The sequence below is a fragment of the Dasypus novemcinctus genome, chromosome X (assembly GCF_030445035.2).
Source record: "Dasypus novemcinctus isolate mDasNov1 chromosome X, mDasNov1.1.hap2, whole genome shotgun sequence".
Taxonomy (NCBI): domain Eukaryota; kingdom Metazoa; phylum Chordata; class Mammalia; order Cingulata; family Dasypodidae; genus Dasypus; species Dasypus novemcinctus.
Window position 1 is genome coordinate 130,463,262 of NC_080704.1, and position 25,870 is coordinate 130,489,131.

The 25,870-nt window shown below is 39.4% G+C and overlaps 1 protein-coding gene across 3 annotated transcripts in view; it reads right to left on the reverse strand.

The window, feature by feature from the left end:
- The window catches only part of LAMP2 (lysosomal associated membrane protein 2), a 59,990-nt gene that overhangs the window by 20,373 nt on the left and 13,747 nt on the right, over positions 1-25,870 (reverse strand). For all 3 annotated transcript variants that reach the window (XM_058292008.2, XM_071213010.1, XM_058292009.2), the window contains exons 2-6: positions 21,006-21,267; positions 6,399-6,517; positions 5,476-5,689; positions 1,320-1,478; positions 183-370 (exon numbers count right to left, since the gene is read on the reverse strand). In XM_058292008.2, coding sequence (XP_058147991.1) covers positions 183-370; positions 1,320-1,478; positions 5,476-5,689; positions 6,399-6,517; positions 21,006-21,075 — 750 coding nt within the window. In that variant the 5' untranslated portion in view covers positions 21,076-21,267. The remainder of the gene's footprint in view (positions 1-182; positions 371-1,319; positions 1,479-5,475; positions 5,690-6,398; positions 6,518-21,005; positions 21,268-25,870) is intronic.

The window sequence follows — 25,870 nt, forward strand, 5'->3', positions numbered from 1 at the left end:
ACATTACCTTTTTGTGGTTACAGTAACTCCAAATGGATCAAATCTCAACAATTCAACATCAAATATCCATTTAAAAATTGAATCCTTCTAGTAACACTACTCTTGGGCTAAAGGTAGGATATCCTATATTTGACAGGAAATACAAAATAACTACATATCAATAAAAACAGATAACTACACACCTTATTGTGAGTGAAGTTCAGCTGTAGTCCCATGGTAGCCAGGAGACAAGTGCCATTGCCATTATTAACTGAATAGGTTCCCACCTCCGGTTTGTCCTTTGGAGTGGGTGCTGTAGTAGGAGATGGCACAGTGGTGGATATGATGGGAGCCAATGTTGTTGAAGATTTATCTTTGTCACACAGAAACTCTAAAACAACAAACAAACAAGAACAAAATAAACTAAAGGGGACTTTACCTTAATTCGCACAACCAGGGAAGAACAAAATATTTTTCACAGTAGAAGTCTAAGAGGGTTACATTAGTGGAAGGGAGTACTTTGTTAGTATATTTTAAACTAAATGAGGCAGGGGTTCTCTAACTGCTGCTTCATATGCAGTCATGACATAGCAGATAAACTCAGGACACACAGAAATGCTTCTTCTTACTCACACATGGCCGCACACTCATTTTTTCAGACCCTTAAATCCCTTATTCTCAAAGAACTTCACCTGCCTCTGACAAGAAATTCAAAAATTTAAGTTTGAAAGCATTTTGCCCCTCCCCAGCCTGCCCTCTTCTTTCCCATATATAAGCATTATAAACAGGGATACTGTTTACCAGAAAAAAAGTTTTTGAGTTTTTAACAACTTAAATACAAATGAGCCTTTTTAGATGTATCACCCCAACAGCAAATCACAGGCATTTCAATCTCTTCTTAGGAAGTATTGCTAGCTTTCATGAACTGGTGAATTATTACAGCTGCATAAAGTTATATAAAAGTGACAAAATCAATTCACAAAATTCAAGATTAGAACACAGAAATCTAATTTCTAAACTTTGGCCTTGGAATTGCTAGAGAGCCAATGATCAAGCTATTTGAGGAGCTGTTCAAAAATTAGGTTTTATCAGCTGAAAACATTATAGGTAGAACATTTTAAAAGACCTCAACATGTACATCAGAAACTTAGAATTGCAAGTTCTACAACAATAAAAATTGCTATTATATATATTTTTAAACTTTAGTGCTTTAGTGTTTTCCTGCTACAAATGAGCCTTAACATATACTTTCAAATAATAATTTTAATTAATGCTACATGGTATACTCTATAATCCTAAATTAGGACCCAAGTATAGAAATTCATATTTTAAGTACTAACCTTTTGTGCTCACTGTGCCATTTGGGACAAAAGCTTGTACAAGAACATCCCAATAGTGCTGAACAACATCATTCTTTTCTAAAGTTGATAAACTATTGCATCTAAAGATGTCATTCAACGGAATTCGGATTGTCACAGGGTCATAAACAGTAATGATGCCTATGAAACAAGATTGACAACAGTTGTTTCCAAGCAGGTAGAAAATAATAATATATTTATATAGGCTTTTTTCTTCTCTGCCTGCCCTAAACCATTTCTGAAGTGACAAAGGGTGTGACATATTTCAGGAGTGACAAATTCACTGTATCTGGAACATGGGAAGTAAGGGGGAGAAAGTGTAGGGGGGTTGAGAAGGAAAGAGAGGCTACAGGTGGCCACTCTTTGAAGCATCTTCTATGATCTAAAGAGACTTTGGGCTTTATTTTGTTAGCAAAGGAGGGCTAACTACACTTTTTAAAACAGGTAATAATATATATTTTAAGGAAGATAGTAAAATAGTAGGGGATAGGCAGGGAAGAAAGAGAGAAACCAGTTAGAAAGCCGCTGACCTGCTTAAGATGAAAGGAGAGGCAGGGGGTGCCTAAGTTAAGATGGTGAGAGACGGTAGACAGACACCAAAGAAATCAAATTGAAGACCCATATGGGCGGTAGAATCACACAGGACTTGGTGACCACACAAGGAAGAGAGCTGGATTAATCAAGGATTTTATAGTAAATCTTTACTTTTGTGCTACCTTCCCGAATTAAGTTATAATAACCATAATAGGCTTATAGAACCTCTTCCTGGATAGAATTTAAACATTATTCTACTTTAGCAAATCTTATTTAACAATAAGTTAAAGCCATTCTGTAGAGATTCAGAATTTTTATTATATTGCCTACAGTTGAACTTGTAAATATACATGCATATACACACAATCACTCACACAGGTATCTCAAACAACCATGATCACACTTATGCACCCAAATAGCTTAGTCTCTTTTGGAGAAGTAGCAAGGAAGGAAGGTATTTAACTTAAGAGCCTTAGTATAAGCTGCCTTCTGCATTTCTCCATCATGTAGCAAGGCAGCCAATTAATGCTGCCTTGACCCTCCCCCCCCACAATTGCCAAGGAAATTTTTACAAAACCAATGAACCAGAACATTTTTCCTAAAACTGTTTTCACATTTCACATAAAATGAACTGCCTTCACATAGTTAGATCCCAAATAAAAGTAAAAACCCAAGTTGTAGACATATTGGAGTTATACTACAAAGCTATATAAGTTTTGTAAACTATGTATTATTTATGGATATGTACACATCGTAAAATAGAAACACATGGACAGGAAGGATACACACCAAATGGTGACAGTGGTTGCCTCCGGGGAAAGAGGAAGAAAAATGGAACTGGGGAGTGGGTACAAAGGAAACATCAGATGTGTCCATAAGGTTATTTCTTCAAATAAATAAAAAGAAATGAAAAATGGCATTTATTAATTCTGGGTAAGAGATACATGTGGGTGTTACATAGTTTTATTTTTCTCTATTTTGATCATGAAAAAGCCTTAAAAAAGAAAACAGCCATTTCAATTATCAGATACATAAAAATAAAATACTGGGAAGTAGATCTGGCTCAACTGATAAGAGTGTCTGCCTACCATATGGGAAGTCCAGAGTTCAAACCCAGAGCCTCCTGACTCGTGTGATGAGCTGGTCCACGTACAGTACTGATGTGCACAAGGAGTGCCATGCCACACAGGGGTGTCACCCGCGAAGGGGAGCCCCATGTGCAAGGAGTGCGCCCCTTAAGAAGAGCCACCCCATGTGAAAAAGCAGCAGCCTGCCCAAGGAGTGGGGGCACACACATGGAGAGCTGATGCAGCAAGATGACACAACAAAAAGAGAGACAGATTCCCGGTGCCGCTGACAAGAATAAAAGCGGACACAGAACATACAGCAAATGGACACAGAGAGCAGACAACTGGGGTGGGCGGGGGGTGGGGGTGGCAGGGAAGGGGAGATAAATCAATTAAAAATAAATAAATAAATCTTAAAAAAACAAAAAATAATATATAAAATAAAATACTGCTATTTTAGTACTAGGGTCTATGTAATAACATTTTAAACCATTTGGAATTTAAAATGGCTTCTCCTAAATAGACTGTTGACCATTGTTTTTGAAATACAAGTAATCAGTATTTTATTAAGCATCTGATAATTGCTTAAAAGTGAGGAGGGAAAGGTGTTAATATTTTAAGGGTCTGTCACTTTTTCTATCCAAGTTATGTCAGATTCAATCCTTCCATTATGCACCCTTGGTCCAGGCACTTATTACATCTTCCCTTGATTACTCTAACAGCCTCTTGAGCTACCAACCCTGCCTGTAGTCTCATTTCCAAATCATTCCTAAAGAATATTCTTTATAAACTACTGCCTCTGCATTTGTTATATCGTTTTCCTGCTTAAAAACCTAAAATGGTTCCTGAGTGCCTACCCCATCAAGCTAAATGCCTTCCCTTGGCTTTCAAGGCCCTCTATCATTTAGGCCCACTGTACCCTACCAACTTTATTTTCTTTCTCCTACACACACATATTTTAATCAGGCAGCTCTCCAATTACTGCTGCACAAACCATGCTTCCCCCTACTGGAAATATCCTGCTTAAAATTCTCTGCTTATTGAAATTTTACCATGCACTGAATTTCAGTTCAGGTCCTACTTCTCTTCAAACTTTTTCACTCCTCCAACACATACTGACCTCTCCTTTCTCTCTGCTCCTTATCCAAACCACTTGTTAGAACATTCATAAATCAGGCACTCTAAACCAGATGGGCTCAGGGACCATGTACTATAGTGTTTACTATGAATATTTTTGTTTTATCGAGAGAGAGGACGTATAGCTGTCCTTAGATTGTCATAAAATATTCATGGACCCTCTACCTGCCCCACAACAAAATTATAAACCACAATGGCAAAACACATGGACCTCAATGTTTCCCAATTTTTCCATATACCTTGGGAAAACAATTTAGCTTTATCTCCCCAGCTAGTTTTTAAACTCCCTTAATGTGAGGGGCAAATCTTTTTCTTATACTTCTAAATGACAATGCAGGGCACAAAGCTAAATACAGAAGATATCCAATAACCACTTGCTTTAGTTACTCTCTCAAATTAAGTGATCAATAAAAAGAAAACTAGGTTTTGATTTCCAAGTCTCAGGCTGAGATACCTCCCAAGTTTTACACAAGCTCATTCACTTATGGGTCTTTAGAATGTGATCCTTTGACATCCGTTAAGTCCAAATAAGCTACTCATTCCCAGATATAAGCAACTGAAATCTATCTACCTGTGTTTCTGGAGTCAGAGTGAAATACTGTCTATGAGAAGAGCTAAGCAATTACAAATACTATGTTAACACAATCACGATGGAGTATTATATTACTAGCAAATTTTAAATCTCCACAATCCATGCCTTCAAAATATTTTAATACACATTTCAGTTCTGGAAATTACAAGAATAATCTAATTGCTAATGTCTTCCCAAGGTCATTTTAACCTGAAGTTGTCTCAAAATAGCAGCAAATGTTGGCTTCAGTCATTTTTTCCTTAATTAATCACCACTTACTTTTCACTCAAAATTCTATCTAAATGGTAAAAGATTTGAAAATTAAGCATTTCTGCTGGTTTCAGGTTACTGAACTTGTACACATTTAAAATAGGTATTAGTAAAAAATTTTCTTATTCATTCAACATGTATTGAGTACCCACTAGTGAATGAAATAAATAACAATGGTAAGGGCATGAACTCTATAGCTCAGCAGACTTTGGCTCAAATACCAGCTCACCCACTTTGGGAAAGTAATTTCATCTCATCAAGCCCTAGTTCCTTTAACCAAAAAACTAATAATATCTGCTTCCCACAGCTGCTGTTAAGGATTATGTGAAAGGCTGCAGGTAACACACTTAGGGTAATACCTGGTACAGAGTAAAGCACTCAAGCAATGACAACAAATATTATTACTAGGTCAAACACTGTGCTCTGCATGGTAGAGGTTTACAATGGCATGGAGTTTCCAGTCTAGTTAGGAAGCAGATATCTTTAATGAAGACTTTATTAATATTTTGTATTCTTAATAAAGGCAAAAGAACATAACCCCAATCCATTTCAAGGTTACCTTTATCTTTAGCATCAGGAAATGTTGTGTTATCACTAGTGTCGTAGGAAAACGAGATGCTGTCAATTGAATAAGTAGACATTTCCTTTGTAAAATTCACTATCCAGGAAAAACTAGATCCAAACTGCACCGAGATTCTGGGACCATTCTTGTCATCCCCACAAATGCTTCCATTATATGTTGACGTGCCAAGGTCTGAGATAGTTACAGTTGTCTAAAAGAAAAGAAGTTTGGGAGTAGGATACAAAAAGACAGTAATGAGCACCAAGCATTTATGGAGGACATCCCCAATGGCCAGAGTTGCCCTTTGCTGTGTAAACCAGTCTCAGATTCTTCAGCTACACAATGATTCTCTGAACAAATTCATGTCTATCTAAATGACATCAAAGAAGATAAACTGTTTCCAAAAATTAGGCTGTAAGTAGGCAGGACCTTAACTAAAAGAAAATAAGGCAAAAGGACTGACAGGTGACCCCCAAGAAAGGGGAGATTTTAACAACAAACTACTTTTAAAAGGGCAAACTTTGATGTTAATTTTTAAAAACATTACATGAGCCCTGGCTTCCCACATACAAGGTCCCAGGTTCAATCCCTGGCCCTGGTAACTCAAATAAAAACACATGCCAAAAAAAAAAATTACAGAAGTAGTAAGACCTGAACACAGTAGTCTTCAGGTCATATGCCTTTAACCACATGGTTAAACTCCAAGAAAAACTCCAAGAACCAATGAATTAGAAAACATTCCTTCCAAAACTAACCAGAATATCTTTAAATGTGTATGTTAAACAAAAACCACAGGTTTTAAGTATTAAGTCAGTCAACATATGAAATCTTATTTGTATAAATGTGTGTAGAGGATTAAAAAAGAATCAGAATTAAATTATTATTTATAAAACCTGAAAAAGCATTAAGACATTACTTACATCATTTCTGCTTGTAGTTTCATAACGTACTGTGAAATTCATCTGCCATTTTGCATAAAGGCAAGTCACTTTCTCTGAATTGGTCAAATTGAGTTCTAATGCATAAGACTGCACAGCTCCTGGATTTAAAAATATAAGATTTTAAAACTGTACAAAAATATATATAAAACAAAAATAAGCTCTATCCACCACTGAAGTTCAAGCAGCTCTAAAATGAAACAAAGTATTTTTAACATGTGGGGCCATCCAGATGACTATTTTTCTTTGTATTTTCAAGGGAATCCTATTGACAAAATAAGCATTATCTTTTCCCAAAAGAACAGTTATAGACCTAGGATGCTTAGGCAAGGATGGCACAGATTGATGGCATTTGTCTTTTGTCCCCTTAATAATCATTTTCACATTCATCTGTGCTTGCTAGTTTTGTTTCAGTCCATTATAGTCCCGTTAGGGGTTTTGTTTTTTAAGTTAAAAATGGGGTAAGGGGAACCCAGAAAAGGTATTAAACACCTGCTTCTATCAAACCAGCTAATGGAACTTCCTCTACAAAAGAAAAAATAATAATAATAAAGATCTAATGTTTTATGGTCTTTTTGCTTTAAATCCTGTGACAAGCTACATGACCTATGACACAAGTATGTCCTTCCAAACTACTTTTTATTGTGGTAATATAGAACTCCCCATTCCCCACCCTCAGCCCCACTCCTGGTACCCTTTCATCTACTTTCTGTCTCTGTAAATTTGCTTTCTGGATATTTTGTATAAATGGAATCATACAATATTTGTCTTTTTGTGTCTGGCTTACTTCACTTAAGATTTCAAGTTTCATCCATGTTGTCACATGTATGAGAAATGTCATTCCTTTTTACAGCCAAGTAATATTCCAATACACACATTTTTTTAAAAAATCTATTTATCTACTGATGGACACTTGGATTGCTTCCATCTTTTGGCTACTGTGAATAATGCTGCTATGAATATTGGTATGCAAATATCTGTTTGAATCACTGCTTTCAATTCTTCTAGGTATATTCCTAGAAGTGGGATTGCTGGATCACACGGTAATTCTATACTTAACTTTCCAAGCTGTTTCCCACAGCTACTGCACCATTTTACATTCCCACCAACAATGCACAAGTGTTCCTATTTCTCTACATCCTCACCAGCACCTGTTATTTTATGTTTTTTTGTTTTGTTTTGTTTTAACAGCCATTTTAGTGGGTGTGAAGTGGCATCACATTGAGGTTTTGCTTTGCATTTACTTAATGGCTAATGACACTAAGCATCTTTTCATGTGCTTATTGGCCATTTGTCTATCTTCTTTGGTGAAATGCCTATTCAACTCCTTGGCCCATTTTTAAATTGGGTGTTTTATCTTTTTTGCTGACTCCCAAACTATTTTATTCTGATGTGATCAGATGTGGGATAGCTCTTTCTAAGCATATGTATCATATGACAAAAGAAGCAGAGTTGCAGAAGGTTGTTAGATCCATAAGCAAAAGGTTAACTTTTATAAAGGCAAAGTTCATCACTTTAATCCACTTTAAAATGGTTATTTTAAAGATGACTAGAAGGACGGATGAATATTTTTATATGGGCTCAAAGTCACTTCCTACATTCTCAACCTGCTACCTCAATAGACAGAGAAACTTTACAGAGACAGAAAAGCCTTGGGACTTTTCAGCCAACTTGACTCTGATCTTCTCTACCAGGGTAAACATAGAGATATTACCTATTAAACTGAAGAGCTCAAGGACTCAAAATACTAATTCATATGTGAAAAAAATAAATATGCCAGCAAACACATACCAGTCACATAAATAATGAGCAACAATCTAAGGATTCTCTTCAGTATCGTACACTACCCAAGGGGTGATCTGTTTCCTATTAAGATAGCTACGTATCCTTTAATGGTATCTGAGCAATCCGGTGTCATCTACAGGTAGGAACATGCTATAGACTACACAGAATAAAGCCCTATGAGGAATACCAAGAAGGCGTGCCTCAGCAACAGTTTTCACACTGTACACACACACAAAGGCTTATCGTTATGCTCTGGAGATGTGGCTGTCTTTCCAAACTCAAATATTAAACTAAGGCTTGTGGTTACTGATTGTGACTAAATGTACTGGCTGAGGCTTGAAAAGACCTTGTGACGCCTAAGTAGGTTTTACAAGGATTCTTTTCCAAGTAAAATATGGAAAGGAGCTGTCATCACTGATTATAGGCCACTCTTTAGTGGTTCTGAGAACTCTAGTTTATAATTTTTCTAGTCAACTGGAGGTCTACTTTTTATATGTTGGCTCTGGGTCCTGTTAATACCTCTGGCTTTAACATATTCTTCACTTTATATTTCTTTTTTTTTTCTTTATTTTCTTTTAAATGTTACATTCAAAAAATGTGAGGCCCCCATATAACCCCCAACCCACCCACACCACCCCTCCCACATCAACAAACTCTTCCATCATTGTGGCACATCCACTGTACCCGTATTTTATATTCTAAGCATTCAAAACTATTAGAAATAACCAAGAAAAACATCACATGCATAAATAATTTTCTTTCCAAAGGTAGTAAAACAACAGGAAAAAAGGAGTTAAAATAGTTAAGTATCAATGTGCCCTGAGGAGGGAGAACTGAAGCTTTATGAAGCAGTAAGCACAGTTCATGGTTCAAAATTATCACTAAACTAATATCACCCAGTTAAATGAAAGATAACCTACCTGCTGCAGACCTATAAGTGAAAACTGAGGAATGCCCTGAGAACTCTGGCACATTCTGTTCTATTACCTTCACAGCCTCTCTCCCCGAGTGCTAGAGCTTACTTCATGTCCCAGTCTACAACTCCAACTGCAAAGGGACCAGTTTTACTCAAATGCCTATAACCTCAAACACAACAATTTCAAAACTAAAACTCAATTCTTCTACCTCCTCCAATCTGGTCCTCTTCTCAAGTCTCTTTGGCTCTAAATGAAAGGGAGGACTACACACAGTTACATTGGCTTAAATGTTTTAGAATTAGCTTTCTCTTCGTGAAGTCCTATTGCTTTTTTCCTTTGAAATTCTCTCGTAAATCAAACCTTTCCCTTTTATTTCTGCTTCCCAGCTACAATCCCACCATAAATTACTACAGTTACCAAATAACTGCCTCGAAAAGTCCTATCAGATTAGTTGTCCTGAAATACCATGTCCTCTCAGGACACTTTCTTGTTCAAAAACTTCTGACTGGCTTCAAAATAACCATATTAAACTTAAATTCCTCTGCTGGATTTTCAAAGTAATTCTCAACCTTCTCCTGCCTTCTTCCTTCAACTTCTCTCAAATCATTTCCCCAGAACACATCCTTTAATCTGGTTAAATGTGTTTCTACTTGACCCAAATGACACACGTTATTTAACCACTACGCCTTCGCTTTTACTGTTCCTAACACTTGTAATCTACTTTCTTCTACTGATCTAAACGTTCACCCGAGAAGATTTCCCTCCTTTTTTGAATGCCCCAAATCCAAATCACTCTCCCTTCATAATAATTTCTGGCAGATACTACTACCCGCTATAAAAGCTGAAAATGTTGGTTCTGCCAAACAAACGCATACACCCCAGACTTTGAACAGGAAGGCTTGGACTCAAACAAGCCAGGAACAGAGCCAGGAATAGAACAGGTGCCCTCAGATGGAGGTAGCTGCAGCAAGATAAAGCTCTAAGCAACAAGGCCCTCAGAGCTGGTGGCAGTGGCCAGTGGTGCAAGTGGCAGTTTAATGCTTAGTGGTAGCAGTGTAGTTCAGTGGCATGATATGGGGTATTGAATCAGGCTTGTGAATAAACAACCAGAAGCTCCAGTGATTCTATTACCCAATACACAACTTTTAGAAACTGAACATTTTATGGATATATAACATACAGACAGAAAAGTAGACAGCATAACATACATAGGGAAAAATGCACATAAGATCAAGTACACAGCTCAAAGAATTTCCACAAACTGAACCCCCCTGTGTAATCTGTACTCACATCAATAAGCAGAAATTTACAGGTACTCCCAAAACTTCCCTCATACCCCCTTTTCAGTTACTATTTCCCTCCCAAGGGTAACCATTATCCTGATTTCTAAGAGCATAGATTAGTTTGCCTGTTTTTCAACTTGACATAATTGGAAGCATTTGCTACACGCTCTTTTGGGTCTGGCTTCTTTCACTAAATATTATGTTGTGAGATTTATCCATGTTGCTGTGTGCAATTGTAGTTTGTGCAATCTCACTGCTTTTATTGGGTGAATGCACCACTACTTATCTATATTACTGTTGTTGGGCATCTGGATAGTTTCCAGTTTGGTTCTATCACAAATAATGCTGCAGTAAACACCCCTTGCACATGCTGGTGAACACATGTGTATGTGTGTCTGCTGGGTATATATTTAGGAAGAAAACTGTGGGGTCAAAGGGCTTGCATATTATCTTTTTAATAAATTCCTTTTCTGCTTAAAATCAGATTGCATTTCTGTTGCTTTGCTTAAAATCAAGTTGTATTTCTGTTGCTTGCAATTAAGAACCTGCACTGATACACAACCCATGTTTCAGGAGCTATTTTCTCTACAACGCTTTCCTCAGCTATTAAAATCCGCAAAGGGCAGTGATATGCATATCCCTACATTGCAGTGTATTTCATACTAGCCTGAATTATTCAAGGATATCTTATGCCTGTAAATCCTGTCTTGCTTACTATTGATATAACCTTCAAAACAGATGTTTTAACTGTGACTTCACAAAAACTGGTGTGCCATGGTAAATTACAGTGTATGGCAAGAAGTCTGTTACTAATAAAAAAGTGTGAAGCCTGTGAAGCAGTGATATACTTGGACAGATTCAAGAGTACCTTTTCGTAACATCTCCCCCCATTCATTTGAATTTCAATATGCTCTCTTAAGCAGCTAATCTTATCTATGCCAAAGCCCCTAAGAGTGTGTCTTTTATATGAATAGCATCCATCATGGATGTCATAGTGGAAGAGACCACATCTATTACTAAAAAGGCTTTATGACATTAAAAATTCCATAGCTGAATATATCCACATGTGTTATAAAGCTAAGAGTTTATTTTCCAAAGAAAAGGAAAGGCATGCCTCAAAATGAACATTCTCATATTCAAATGTCTGCTCAATCCTGTTTCCAAAAGTCATTTACAAGTTCTTCCATCTTTTTTCATTTAAAAAAAAAATTTAAGAAAGGACTGGGGATTGAACTTGGTACCTTGGACGTGGGAAACAGACAATCAACCAGTGAGTTACACCAGCTCCCTACAGGTTCTTTTAGAACTCAAAACTTACTTCCTTGAGGATGAGATACTGCAAAAAGTGGCTAGGCTTTTACAAGTCTATCTGACCTAAAATGTACCTGAAAAATATATCTTTTCAAACAAAATGGGGGAGGGGTCAGAACATATTACTAGTGATAGAACAAACCCAGAGAGAGATAGTAGATTAGAGATTACCAGGTGAAGGGGGAGGTTAGTTATGGGGAGTATTGCTTAATGGGTACAGAATTTCTATTTGGAGTGATAAAAAAGTAATGGGAGGATTGTGGGAAGATGGTGATGAACTAACAGAGTTGAATGCTCTCACAAAAACATGGAGAAAGAGCAAAAAGCTGACTGAGGGTCCTGCTTTGGGCGTCATCAGACCAGGACAGTGCTACACAACTCCCCGGAGGGCGAGGGACAGAGAGACAAAGAAGCTGAAAAGACAAACATGAGCTATCACGCCCTCATGGTCTCCCCTCCCCACCCCCAAGATATTAAGCTGGGGTAAAACCTCTGGCTCACTGCAGCCAACTGAGGGGAACAGACATCTTCTTCCCTGTCAGCTGTTTCAAGGGAAAAGGGAGGGGGGGTTCAGGCTGCTTTACTTCAGTGAATGTGGCCAGCAGAGCCCACTTTGAATCTCTGCTCTGGAGATTGAACACAGGAAAACAAGGCCAGAAACACGTCCATGGAAAGGCGCACCGACAAGCGCCATCTTCTGGCTGGTCTTGAAACTGCATGGACAAAAACTGCTCTCTCTATATCCAAACCCTGGGAGAAAATCTGCACCCCACTAGGTGAGTCTCTGGCCCGATTTTGAAAGCTAAAGCTGGGCAATTTTAAAGAGTGAGAGTATGTTGAACCAAATGTGAAAGAAGAGCTATGGGGGAAAAAACAATGGGCAAGAGAGAGAAATTAGCCATCAGAGTAAATACACCAACATATTCAGATGCCTATAGACATCAACAAAAAATTACAAGTCATACTAGGAAACAGAAAGAGATGGCCCAACCAAAAGAACAAACCAAATACCCTGAATAGAAACAGGATTTAACAGAACTAATCAGTGATAATCACATAATTCTCCTAAATAACTTCATAGAATTTAAAGAAAATATGACCAAAGAAATAAAGGATATTAAGACACTGGGAGAGAATAAAGAACAATTTGAAAGCCTTCAAAGAAAAGTAATATACCTTATGGGAATGAAGACACAACGGACAAGATTAAAAATACATTAGAGGCACATAAGAGCAGAGCTGAATTGCTTCAAGACAGAATTAGTGATTTCAAATACAGAACATCTGAACTGAAAAAGACAGAACAGAAAGAGAATGAAAAAACGGAACTGAGTCTCAAGGAATTAAATAACAACGCAAAACACACAAACATTCACATTGTTGGTATCCCAGAAGGGGAAGAAAATGGAAAAGGAGCAGAAAGAGTATCTGAAGAAATAATGACTGAGAACTTCCCAACCCTTAAGAAAGACATAAATATCAATATCCAAGAAGGACAATGCACCCCAAACCATAAATCCAAACAGACCTACCCGAGGCACCTACTCTTCAGAATGACAAGTACCATAGATAAAGGATTCTGAAAGCAGCAAGTGAAAAGCAAACCATCGCATACAAGGGAAACTCGGTAAGATTAAGTGCCAACCTCTCATTAGAAACCATGGAGGAGAGAAGAAAGTGGTATGATGTATTTAAGGCACTGAAAGAGAAAAACTGCCAACCAAGAATTCTGTATCCCACAAAGCTGTCCTTCAAAAATGAGGGTGAGTTCAAAGTCTTCACAGACAAACAAAAACTGATAGAATATGTTACCAAAAGACCAGATTTGCAAGAGAAACCTAAAGGAGGTGCTGCAGCCTGAAAGGAAAAAAGAAGGGCGAGAGATTTGTAGGAGAGTTTAGAAATGAAGATTATTAGGAAGGGTAAACTAAAGGATAAGAAGATAGACAATAGAACAATATGACAAAAGAGAGCCAAACAACAAAATGGATAAAATATGGCAAGAAGACCTTTCTTGGGCAAGAATTGTCCACAGAGGATTAAAAAGACTGAATCACTAGTCATTGTCCTGCACTTGGAGGATTGTTGCTGTTCCATTAGAGAATGTGGCAGAGGTCCCCAGGATGGGAATTCAATATTCTTTCAGTTATTGTGTGAATTTCCACCCATTGTGACAATGCCCCCATGAACATTTGAACACATTCATGTACCTTATATGTATGCCCAGGTGAACTTCCTCCCATGTATTCCCCATCACTGACACCATACACCAATGATCCTCCCCCGCTTCAGTTTTAACCCTTCTGTGGTCCAAAATTTCTTCAAAATTGAAGCCAAGAAAATTGCCAAATACAATTAATAGGAAAATGAAATAATGATAGGTTTAAATATAAGAAATAAAACACATAATTTAGAAAAACTAAAACTAAATTAAATTTAAAAATTGGAATATTAAAAAAATGAGTTTTAAAATTTTTTTAACGTTTTGCCTTTCATCACTGTAATATCAGTTGTCCTGTATGTACATTTTCTTCCATTTCTTCCCCAGTGTCTTACTTTTTTCATTTTGTCTTCAAAGAAGTTTTAGGTCACAGTAAAGTCACATACAGAACACAGGGGACTCCCGCATATCCAACATCCTCCCCCTTTTCTCCCTTTCCCATATCAATAACCTTTGACATAGCAACGACAGATACAGGCCATTATATATCCTGCCATAACCTACAGAACTGAGTGGGAGTGTAAACTACAATGTAAACTATAATCCATGCTGTGTAGAACCGTTCCAAATGGGTTCATCAATTGCAATGAATGTACCATACTAAAAAGTTGTTAATGTGGGGAAAGGTAGGAGATGTGGGGAGTAGAGCATATGGGAATCCCTTATATTTTTTTGTGTAACATTTTGTGTAATCTAAGTATCTTTTAAAAAAATAAAAAATATTTTTTTAAAAAAAAGACTGAATCATCAGAAGTTAACAGGTTTCTCACCAAAGTCAATTCTTGACTATGACTTTGAAAGTGATGAGATTGTTGCTGTTTGTGCAACTACTGCTGAGAAACAGAAGACGGCTTCAACAAATAGAACAATGGTTTTTGTGTCTGCTTCTGGGATTGTGAGACTGTAACTGAGAAGGAAGATGGTGCTCCAACTCCAGATGGCTCTGTTTTTATCAAAGCCCAATGATGGAAAATGCATAAGATGAATTATTTTGAATCTTTTTTGATTATCATATAAAGTTTTAGACATAGGGATACTTATTCTGGAGAAACTCCTCTTTGTAAGATGTTTTTCAGAAGAAGCATATAAATATAAACGATAGCATTATTATAGAGTGTTTGGACTATGCTTTGATAAATTATGGTTTATACTTAAGATTAGAATTCTGAGAAAAATGTTTTCAATGTATACATTTTATTTAATCCAAATATATGGATGGATACATTTTAAAGCCACAACTTGAAAAACAAATTCTTGAATAGTAAATAACTTGGTCAGTGTTATTAAAATGTTGACTCATTGACTTTTGTTTTAAAAGAAATAAGTGATTGCTTTCTTTCCTAGAAATATACTGCTGTTACTATTCACTCTGTTTTCCTTGCTCTGTAGAGAATAGGTTGGTCACAAGGCTTAAATGTTTTTAATATTCATTTTGATTCGAAGTTGTGGTTTTGTTATATGTGGAATCTCTGAAAGTTCACCCAAAAACATTCTAAAGTTTCTCTTAATTCTAATTTGTGCTTTAAAGAAATTACAACAGTGGTAGTTGTCTCCTTCCATATTCGTTAGATGTGTGAAGTACTGATAAATGTCACAATGATAGTTTTATTATTTAGATTACTACTGAAGGTAGGTTAGTCCTTACCACAAGTGGGTCATTTTTTTAAAAAGTACATTTTTTAATAAGTGAAATTTTACAGATACATAATAAATTGTACTGCTACATTTTAAAAAAATAGGGGACAATGTGGCAGAAGGAGGGGGATACATAGGAATCCCTCATTCTTTCGATGTAACTTTTCTGTAAGGTACAACCTCTTTAAAAATAAAGTTTATTATATTAAAAAAAAAAGTAATGGATGGTGGTGATGGTAGCACAACACTGTAATGTAATCAATGCCCTGAACTATACACATAAAAATGGTTAAAATGGCAAATTTTATGTGTCTTTTATATGTTACAATTTTTAAAAGACTAAAAGGCAGTGATCTAGGAGGCAATATGATGAGGTGATTAAGAGCTCCATCCCTGGAATAGAAGAGCTAGAATTCAAACCAGGCAGTCCAACTTACCAGCTGTGAGACTTTGGGAAAGTTAATCTTGCTAAGAACTGCAGTGTGCATTTGTCTAAGAGAGGTTCTTCAAAATAATGCAAACCCTTCGGATTTAAAGAACCCTGTCAGGCAAGTTAAGAGATTCCAGCTCATAAGACTATTCCAGCAAATACTGAACCTAGAGGAATCCTCTCCAACTTTTAGGTAGATCACAGTAAGTTATGGACTCTTGCCCTGGGCATATAATACTATTTACTCTTTATTTTCTATTCTGTGTGATGATTTTCCCAAAGGTTTGTCAAGCCAGATTACACCATCGATCCTCATTTACAATTCCTAATATAGGTACAATCACTGTATTCAGCTACTTATGCCCTTGCTTTTGGTAAATCTCTTAAAGGAATATGATTTTAAGCTACAATTTTTTTAAGGTTAGAAAGTGAAAAAGGAAATAACATTCAACACTACTCAACTAATGGAAAGTACTTATTGCTGAGCAGTGTTTGGCAGACCTCCAGAATTTTTTTGCAATGCACAGCAGGATACCAACAAGTACTTATAAAGTTCACTTTTGGATCTGAAGGGATCTCTGGTCACTGGAATAATCCTTGATTAGACAAAATGCACTCAAGGAGCTGGGAGAAGAAAGCTGTACTCATGGGAAATATTGGAATATCTATAATCCCAGCAGGTGGGAGAACCAATGACTAACAGGCTAATGATAAACCCATCCTTTCAAGTATCTCTATTATGGGTAGAATAATTTTGGTAGAAACTTAAAATCAAAGTTATGATTTTAACAAAATGTAGTAAGGCTACAGAAAAATCTTAACCCTTACTTTCTCTTTTTTAATTCACCTCCAAAGGGGAGAGATTGTTTCTTTGTGAGTTCTTCTTAACAAGGACTTCCTAGTTCTTCAGGTTAACCCTTTGCTACTATATAGGTATATCTGAAGGGGTGCAGCTACGATGCTAGCACTATAATATGGGATTATGCTATAGTGAATTAGTAAATAATCTCTACTGCTTAGCAATGACCCTGAAGTTCTCAATTCAGAGAATCAGAAGAAGTTCTGGCAAAACATAATTTAAAGGTTCTAAGAAGAAAAAGGAGACCAAATTGGTCTAGTTTGCCATCATATGCCCAGTGCCCACCAGTGAATGCCCTCAAACCATGTACCAGGCCCTGTGTTACACAGGCAATAGCAGTACATAAAAAATAGTCTCTGCTTTCAAAGATTAACATCATCAAAGAGACCTGACTAGTAACAGAAGAAAAAGGGAAAAAGAGAGGAGAAAATAGGCTAGTTGGGGAAAGAAAACCTTTAGTCCTTTCCCCGCAGATGGCCACATGGCCGGCCTCCTTTGAACTCTTAGGTTTCTGTTCACATGTCACCCAACAAAGGAAGGCCCCTCTGACCACATACCTTGTCACCTCCCCCTACCTTCTGGTCATTCTCCTTTCTCATTACCTGTATCATTTTCTTTACAGTGAAATTTTATCATTTTATATTAACAATATATACTTTATTTATATACTTTATTTATAATACAAAGGATAATTTATTTTTATTACTATTACTATAATTTTACCTTTTGGACTGTTTTTCCCCACTAAAATGAGCAGGAACCTCTTCTGTCTTGTCCATCACTCTATCTTTATCACCTAGTATAGTAGCTGGTACATAAGAAGCATTCAATAAACCTTTGTGGGAAGGAGGGGCTTCTACCAGTGAAGAACACTCAAAAGATATTTATACGAGGTGTGTGTGTGTGTGTTTATAAGAAGGTACCAGGTATTGAACCCAGGACCTTATATATGTGAGGCAGGCAACCAACCACTGAGCTATACCTGCCCCACTATACAAGGTTTTTACCACCCAGAAGTCTCGATCCTTAAAAAGACCTCAAGTCAAACTAGTTTTAAGAACTCTGAAAGCAATGATGTCGCAAAGGGAACATAATTAGGCAATGATGTTAGGAAGGATTTTCACCCACTGCCCTCTTTATAATGCCTCTAAATCATATAGTTTTTCTTCAGAAAGTTCACTGGTCAGTTATAATTCATTCAAATAAATGCACCAAAATAATCTAATCTTTGTGAAAAAGGCCAGTACTCAGACCTAAGAATTCTTTTCTACACTTACTCTAAGGTAGCTATTTTTAAAAAGCTACCAGTGGAGCTGGGATCAAGTTCCAAAATTCCAAGGCAAAAACTGGCACAGCTAGAGCACAAGCTGCTAATGAGACTATAAATTCAGGACAGAACCACTTCGTTGGTACCCTCTACATTACCCAGGCACAGTACTAGGTACAGAAAGTACTTTACAAATATTCAGTGAGTTTTCGAAAACTTATTCTTATCTATTTTGGCGTATTAAAGTAACATGCAGGGAGCAGATGAGGCTCAAGTGGTTGAGCTCCTGCCTCCCACATGGGAGGTCCTGGTTCGGTTTCCTGTGCCTCTTGAAAAACAAAACAAAAACAAAAACCAACAGTAAGCAAAACAAATGAAAAGGCAAACTCAGGGAAGCCAATGTGGCTCAGTGGCTGAGTGCCAACTTTCCACATATGAGGTCCCAGGTTTACTCCCTGGTCCCAGGTACCTCAAAAAAAAAAGTAACATGCAAAACTCACCAAGCAACAGAAGACCTACTAAATTCTTAAGAGAAAAACTCACATGGGAGGACTTTGAGTTCCAGTAAACCAGCATCTGTCGGAAAAAGCAGCCCTATGGTCTCTACTTCATTCTAAAATCCAATCTGGATACATTATGAACTTTTACTCCTCCAAATCCTGTTCTGCACTTGAGGGTAGAGGCAATCAATCTTGGAAATCTTCCAAGAGGATGACTCTAGTTAGTCCCAATCAATAAATGGCAAGCTAGATGAGCTGATGGTTTCTTTTGTGGGTTTGTTTTTGCCTTTTCCTGCAATGTGCCTACAAAGCTTTTGTAAAAACAAAACAAAACGAAAAGATTTCATTTAAAAACAAAACAAACTTAATGACATGAAAGCCAAGTGGGACAACTATTAATATTTTTCTCTTTTACTTTCTCTAAACAATAACATTGTTTGTGCAGACACAATTGGCACTGAAACTACTAACAAATGCCTTTGTCAGATGTGTTCTAGTCACTGATAAGATACTTTCCATTGTAGTCTTCTCTTAGGGTCACTCAGGCCTCAGTAAGTGCTTCACGTTAGAGTTAAGGTTTCAATTTACGTGTTCAAGTAAAGCCTCAAAGACCCCTTTCAGTAGTTTTGTGCACTGTGTGGACCGCTGGACTATATACCAGAAAAGTTTTGGTGTCAGTATTCCTTTACACGTTCATGCACTGGGGACCTCAAAGAGCTGTAGCTTATGTGAGTTTATAGCTACTGGTAATTATCATATTAGAAATTAAAACTGAGAGATTTATAAAGCACATGAACATCAGAACCATCCAGTGGTGAGGTCATCACACATTATGCAGTCTCTGGAAAACTCCAATGTACACTAGTGAGAGGATGAGGGTAAAAAAGACAAATAGATAACTTCTTAGTATTATTCTGAAAATTGTTTCGATCTCACAGACCCCCTAAAAAGGTCTTTGAGAATCACTGTATTAGATAATGAAGAACCCTTTCAATGCTATGGCTCTAGGGCAGGGTTTCTCAACTTGGCACTAGTGTAATTTTGAGCCAGATAATTCTTTTTTGTGGGGGCCTGTCCTGTGCACTGTAGGATGCTTAGCAGTATCCCTAGCCTCTACTCTCTAGATGACAGAAGCAAACCCAGTTATGACAACTAAAAATGTCTCCAGTTATTGCCAAATGTCGCCTGGCTGAGAACTACTGTTCTAGGGTGTTGATGTGATTCTAATGAAATGTGAATTACAAAATGTATCCCTGTAACTTCCCTCTCAGGCCTCTAATATGTCTATTTCATTTCCTCCCCACCCCTATCCCGGTCAGTTCCTTCTGTTCTTTTATCGGGTCACAAAGAGCAAGAGCCAGTGGACAGCATAATACAGGATAAATCAGGTCACGAAGAGACCTTCAGGTCAAACTTCACCTTTCAGGCATTAAAGCTGTTAGAAACCCAATGCTAACTTGGAGCACATCACAGTCAGAAAACGGGTTAACAGGCCAGCTGTGTGATCTGGGAGAAGAAAAAAAGACTCTGAAGGCTAGGAGGTATCTACCTCCTGGGAGGCCCTCCCAACTGAAGCATCTGGGGATTTCTTTGTCAGGGTCTGACTGAGAGGAAGTAGAAAAATTGGTAGAAACACGGTATTCTCAACACCTCCAAGTGAGATATTCACTCTCATGGGAGTTCCCGCTCATTCCTTTTAGTCTCCAGAGGTGGGCGTCCAAGTTTTCTCGTCTGGAAATTGTCCTGACCACCTTAGGTCCCTTTACCCTCAAAACTCGAATCCAACATCACTCTTCATTTCCTTAATCACCCTTCCTCCAGAGGCTCAAATTCCTACCGACAAACACCACCCAACCCCGTCGCTGCTCCTCAGCCTCAACCGTCACTCAACCCACACTCTTCCCCCAAGTTGCTCCACCCAGGCAGTCTCATCCCTCCCCAATCTTCTCCCGCACGCCAGAGTTCTTCCACCATCTTCGAAACTCTTCCCTGCCCCCGGGAGACCAGGACTCTCCTCCCCTAAAGAGCCTGTCGCCCGTGAATCTGCACGGACCGCCCGCCCGCGCGAGCTCTCTAGTGTCTTCCCCCAAGTTACTCTTCCGATCCCGTCCTCCCCGCCTCAGTCTTTCTTCCCTCACTGCTCCCTCGGCGGTCGTGCCCCCATTCCTTGCCCCTTCTTCCTCTCATGGGTCCCTCTTCCCCGCCAGCCCTCGGTCAGGCCTTCTATAGGTCACTGCCCGCCTCCCAGACCAACAGCCGCCGCCCAGCAGCAGCCGTTCAGCCTCTCGATCCGTCGCCCGGACCAGTCTTTCAGGTCGTGGCCCTTGAACTTGCGCCCGGGCCCAGGCTCCGAGACGAAGCCGGCGGGCCCGACAACTCACCCAGTAGGAATCCGAGGAGAACGAGTTCCCAGCCTGGAACAGAGAAGAGGCGAAGGTCTCGGCATACCATGATCCCGCAAGGCAGGGGGGTGGTGGAGGCAGCGGCAGCGGCAAGAGCGGGAACACCACGGCAAAGGTTCGGCGGGGCTGCGCGGAGCCGGCGACCACTGACCACAGCGCAGCGAGAACCGGGAATCGACGCTCGAGCGAGAGTCACAAGACTAGGGGCGGGGCTCTGTCCTTTCTTCAGCCAGTCCCCGCGCTGCAAAGCGGCAAGAGGGGTGTGATGCAGGGGCTGGAGGGCGGGCCACCCACGGTCTGGCTTTTTGGTTCACAACCATTCTTACCCTTCTAATAGGTGCGGTCGGCCTTTTCTAGGCTGAGAGCGAGGGTGAACATTTGCAGGGTGGAGGTGGGATAGATATATAGACAGTTTATTTCAGCTCTGGCTCCTTAAAGAAGAAGATACTAATTCTGCTGGAGTAAAAACTGTTGCTAGGCATTTCTGCATAATATGTACAAAAAAATACATGATTATTCTGCACACACTATTACTACCTATGCAGTTTATGCTATTCATGGACAAGGAAGCTAGGGGGTAGCCTGGAATCACTGACTACTGGAGCAGGACGCGGCCTGCACAGTTCACCTAGTTACAACACCCTGTTTTTCATAAGGGGAAATTACACCCAGAAAGAGGAAGGGTGTTTTATAACTACAGAGAGTAAGAAAATGCAAAAGGAAATTAAGAAATAATGATGCTATCAGAGTTGGCAAATGATAGACAAATGAAATGCGGGGGTTGGGGGAAGGAAAGGAACTTAAAAGTAGGAAGGTTTAGAATGGGAAAATGATAAATGCTTATTGAATACAGGAATGCGTGTCCCTAAGGTACTCGTGTCCTCTACTCGCCACCATGGGACCTTTTTATTTTTTTATTTGCATTCTTTCTCTACTCCCATCTTTCCTTTCCCTCCCCATCCTCCTTTTAGTTTCTCCTACACTTCCTCTTTTTCCTGTCTCTCGGTAACACTTTCGCTCTTTCCAGGATAATGCCTCTAAAGAGGGACAGTATTCATTGCTCAACCCCACAGAGGTCACAGAAGGCTCAGGAAACTCCCAACCTTGGAGCTTGAGCGCTCTGGGTGAACGGAGACAGGCCATTTTGAATTGGTAATTTTTCCCCAGGGGGGTTGTTCTCAACCTCCTCCCAAAACACTGACTCTTCTGCGAAAACGAAATGCTTCTCAAACTTGAACGTGCATCTCAATCCCCTGGAGGGTTTATGGAAAGGCAGATTGCTGGACCCCACCAGGGATTTTGACTGGTAAGTCTGGGGTGGGGCATGAGAATCTGCGTTTCTAACAACATCTCAGACCAAACTTTGAATATGGAGGTTCCAAACCATTACAGGTGGGGAATAGATTAAAAAGTGTGTGTGTGGGGGGGCGGGGGGAGGTGGACTTTTATTAACTTCTGCGACACTTAATTTTTTTTAATAAGATAGCCATCTTTTTTTTTTTTAAAGATTTATTTATTTCTCTCCCTTCCCTCACCCCACCCCACCCCACCCCACCCCACCCCGGTTGTCTGTTCTCTGTGTCTATTTTGCTGCGTCTTCTTCGTCCCCTTCTGTGGTCAGCAGCACGGGAATCTGTCTCTGTTGCGTCATTTTGCTGAGTTAGCTCTCCGAGTGCGGCGCCATTCCTGGGCAGGCTGCACTTTCTTTCGCGCTGGGCGGCTCTCCCTACCGGGCGCACTCCTTGCGCGTGGGGCTCCCCTACGCGGGGGACACCCCTGTGTGACACGGCACTCCTTGCGCGCATCAGCACTGCGCATGGGCCAACTCCACACGGGTCAAGGAGGCCCGGGGCTTGAACCGCGGACCTCCCATGTGGCAGACGGACGCCCTATCCACTGGGCCAAGTCCGCCGCTAGACACTTAAATTTTTACAAGTGGATTGCTTTTGTAATAATGACTTTTATATTAATTAATGCAAATCATAAAAAACAAATAATTTTCAAAAGGTATAAAATCAAAGGAAACATCCTCTCCCCTCCCCTGGACCCCAGTCTGGTTCCCCAAAGTAACCACTGTTAACAGTCTCAATTTTTTTAATCTTTTTAACAGTCTCATTTTTATATCCCAGGAAAAATTATGCCTGTACCAGCATATATATATATATATATATACATACACACACATATATATACACATATATACATATATATGAAAAGGCTATATATATCTTTTTTTAAAAATTAGACAAATGGGAGTATGCTCTACATATTGTTTAGTGATGAGCTTTTCTCGATTAGTGACATAGCTTGAAGATGTTTCTTCAAGTCATATAGCTTTACCTCATTCTTTTAAATGGCTTTGTAACTTTTCATTGTGTAGCTCTATCATAATTTATAAAAATAAAAATGTTCTTAAGTCCCCTCTCCCCAAACAAATCCCTAAATCTGTCTGCAGCATTGCCATGTGGCTAATACAGGAATTGCATCACAGAACAACCATTAGTACAGAGGAATTTGAATAAACCACTAAGACTTATGTCACTGTCTCAAAAATTGGAAACTTGCCACAAGATAAGCATTGCTGGCGTGGCCAGAGAAAAGCAGGGTCCAGCATTGTAACCCTGAACTGGATCTTCGGAACCCATTCAGTCATCAGATTGTCACGGGACCTCAGAGAAGTCACTTCATTCCCTTTGTGCACCTCATCTCCCTCTCCCCACACAAATTAAGACTCTCCTCCCATCCTCTAAATTTGCAGGAGACAGGGACATGGTCAGCAGATGGCTAAAAGTTGCTTCTTAGAAGAGGGTCAAGTTAAAATGCTAGTTGGGGAAGCTGAGGTGGCTCAGCTGATACAGCATCCCCCTACCATATGGGAGGGTCCAGGTTTCGATCCCCAGGCCCTCCTGACCTGTGTGGTGAGCTGGCCCACGCGCAGAGCTGTCGCGTGTAAGGAGGGTGCCCTTCAAGGAGAGCCACCCCGCGTGAAAAAAGTGCAGCCTGCCCAGGAGTGGCACTGCACACTTGGAGAGGTGATGCAGCAAGATGATGTAACAAAAAAGAGACGCAGTTTCCCAGTGCCACCGAGGGTGCAAGTGGGCACAGAGAGCAGATGATGGGGGGGTGGGGTAGGGACAGAAATAAATGAAAATAAATCTTTAAAAAAATAAAATAAAATTCTAGTTGGTACCTTGTGTGCATTGCTTTTATCATTTAAAGAGGGGCGGTAAAAAAGGAAGGAGAGAAGGGGGGAGAGAGAAAGAGAGAGAAGACAGAAAGAAAGAGAGAGAGAGAGGGAAGGAGGGAGGGAGGAGGGGGGAGAGAGAGAGAAAGAAAGAAGGGCGGTAGAGTGTAGTAGCTAAGAGCCAGGGCTCTGATGTTGGATTGCCTTGATTTCATTGCTGCTTCTACTACTTACCAGCTGTGTGACCAAATTCACTTAACTCTCTGTGCCTCCTTTACCTCATCCTTAGAATGGAAATGTCACATAGGATTTTTGTAAGGATTAAATGAGGCATATGGGAAGTGCTGGCATTAGTCAACCCACAACAGATATGATTTAGTGCTGTTCATAGTAATAGTGATTGCAGGATTGCCTTCTCTCCCTGGCAGCACAGTATATCACAGACCTGAGGGAGTTATCATTGGTGCTTACTGATCAAGAGAGCCAGTTGACCCCAGGGCCATTGCTATCCTTCATATTTTATATTCTTTTTATATAAATGCAATACATGTTCAATGAGAAACATTTATAAGACACTGCTGAGCACTAAGAAGAAAATTTAAATAACCTGTCATCCTACTTCTGCCTGGAGGACTCCTTCTCCTTCCTCACCTGTTCCTCACCAGACTGGTTCCTGCTCCTCCTTCTGGTGATATGACTTGCTTCAAAGAAACCTTCCCTAACCAGCCAAAGCTAAACTAGGGGCTTGTCTTGCCTATGTACTTCCTGAACACCCTGGGCTTCCTTCATCATGACATTCATCACAATGTAGTTGCTCAGTGGCCCAGACCCTATAGTAGACTGTGAGCTTCCTTAGTGCAGGGAACATGGCCAGCTTTTTCACCATTCTAATCTCATAATAAATTCGCAGTAAATGTTTATTGCATTAATGAATGAATGGAGGATACAAGAATAGGTTCTGGTTTTTGGAGACCATATGACCTAAGCATTGAGCAGGTAGCATGGTCTCCCCAGCTCAGTATTTCCCAGATTTTTCCCATCCAAGTCTCATCAGGAAAAGTGGCAGCATAAATACCCTTTCTCCCACTAGACTAGCCTGCTGACTGTCTACAAACCTCTGACTTCCACCTCTACCACTTTTTCCTTGTCTATATGTCTCTCTTTATTACTGTCTCTTTCTGTCTGTCTTTGTTTCTGTCTCTCTCTCTCCCACACATGCACACGTGCATATGTCAGCCTTACTTTACTTCTCCACTGTGATCTCCACCCTCTCTTCCAACTCAGTAGATTATGAAAAATAATTATCCCAGGACATTATGACCTACCAAACTCTGAGATGATGGATTGCTTAGGAAATAATGTCCTATTGTTCTCTTTCCTTGCAGTAAGGGTTTGGAGGAGAGGGCGTGGCCTAGATATAGAAATTTGTACTACCCTTTATGATGCTATTTTTTTTTTAGTTCTTTGAAAAGATTTTTTTTCTTTTTTTTCTTTTTTATATTATTCATTTTTTAAAAATATTACATTGAAAATATGAGGTCCCATTCAACCCCACCGCCCCCACCCAATCACTCCCCCCACAGCAATACTCTCTCCCATCATCATGACACCTCCATTGCATTTGGTAAGTACATCTCTGGGCATCGCTGCACCTCATGGT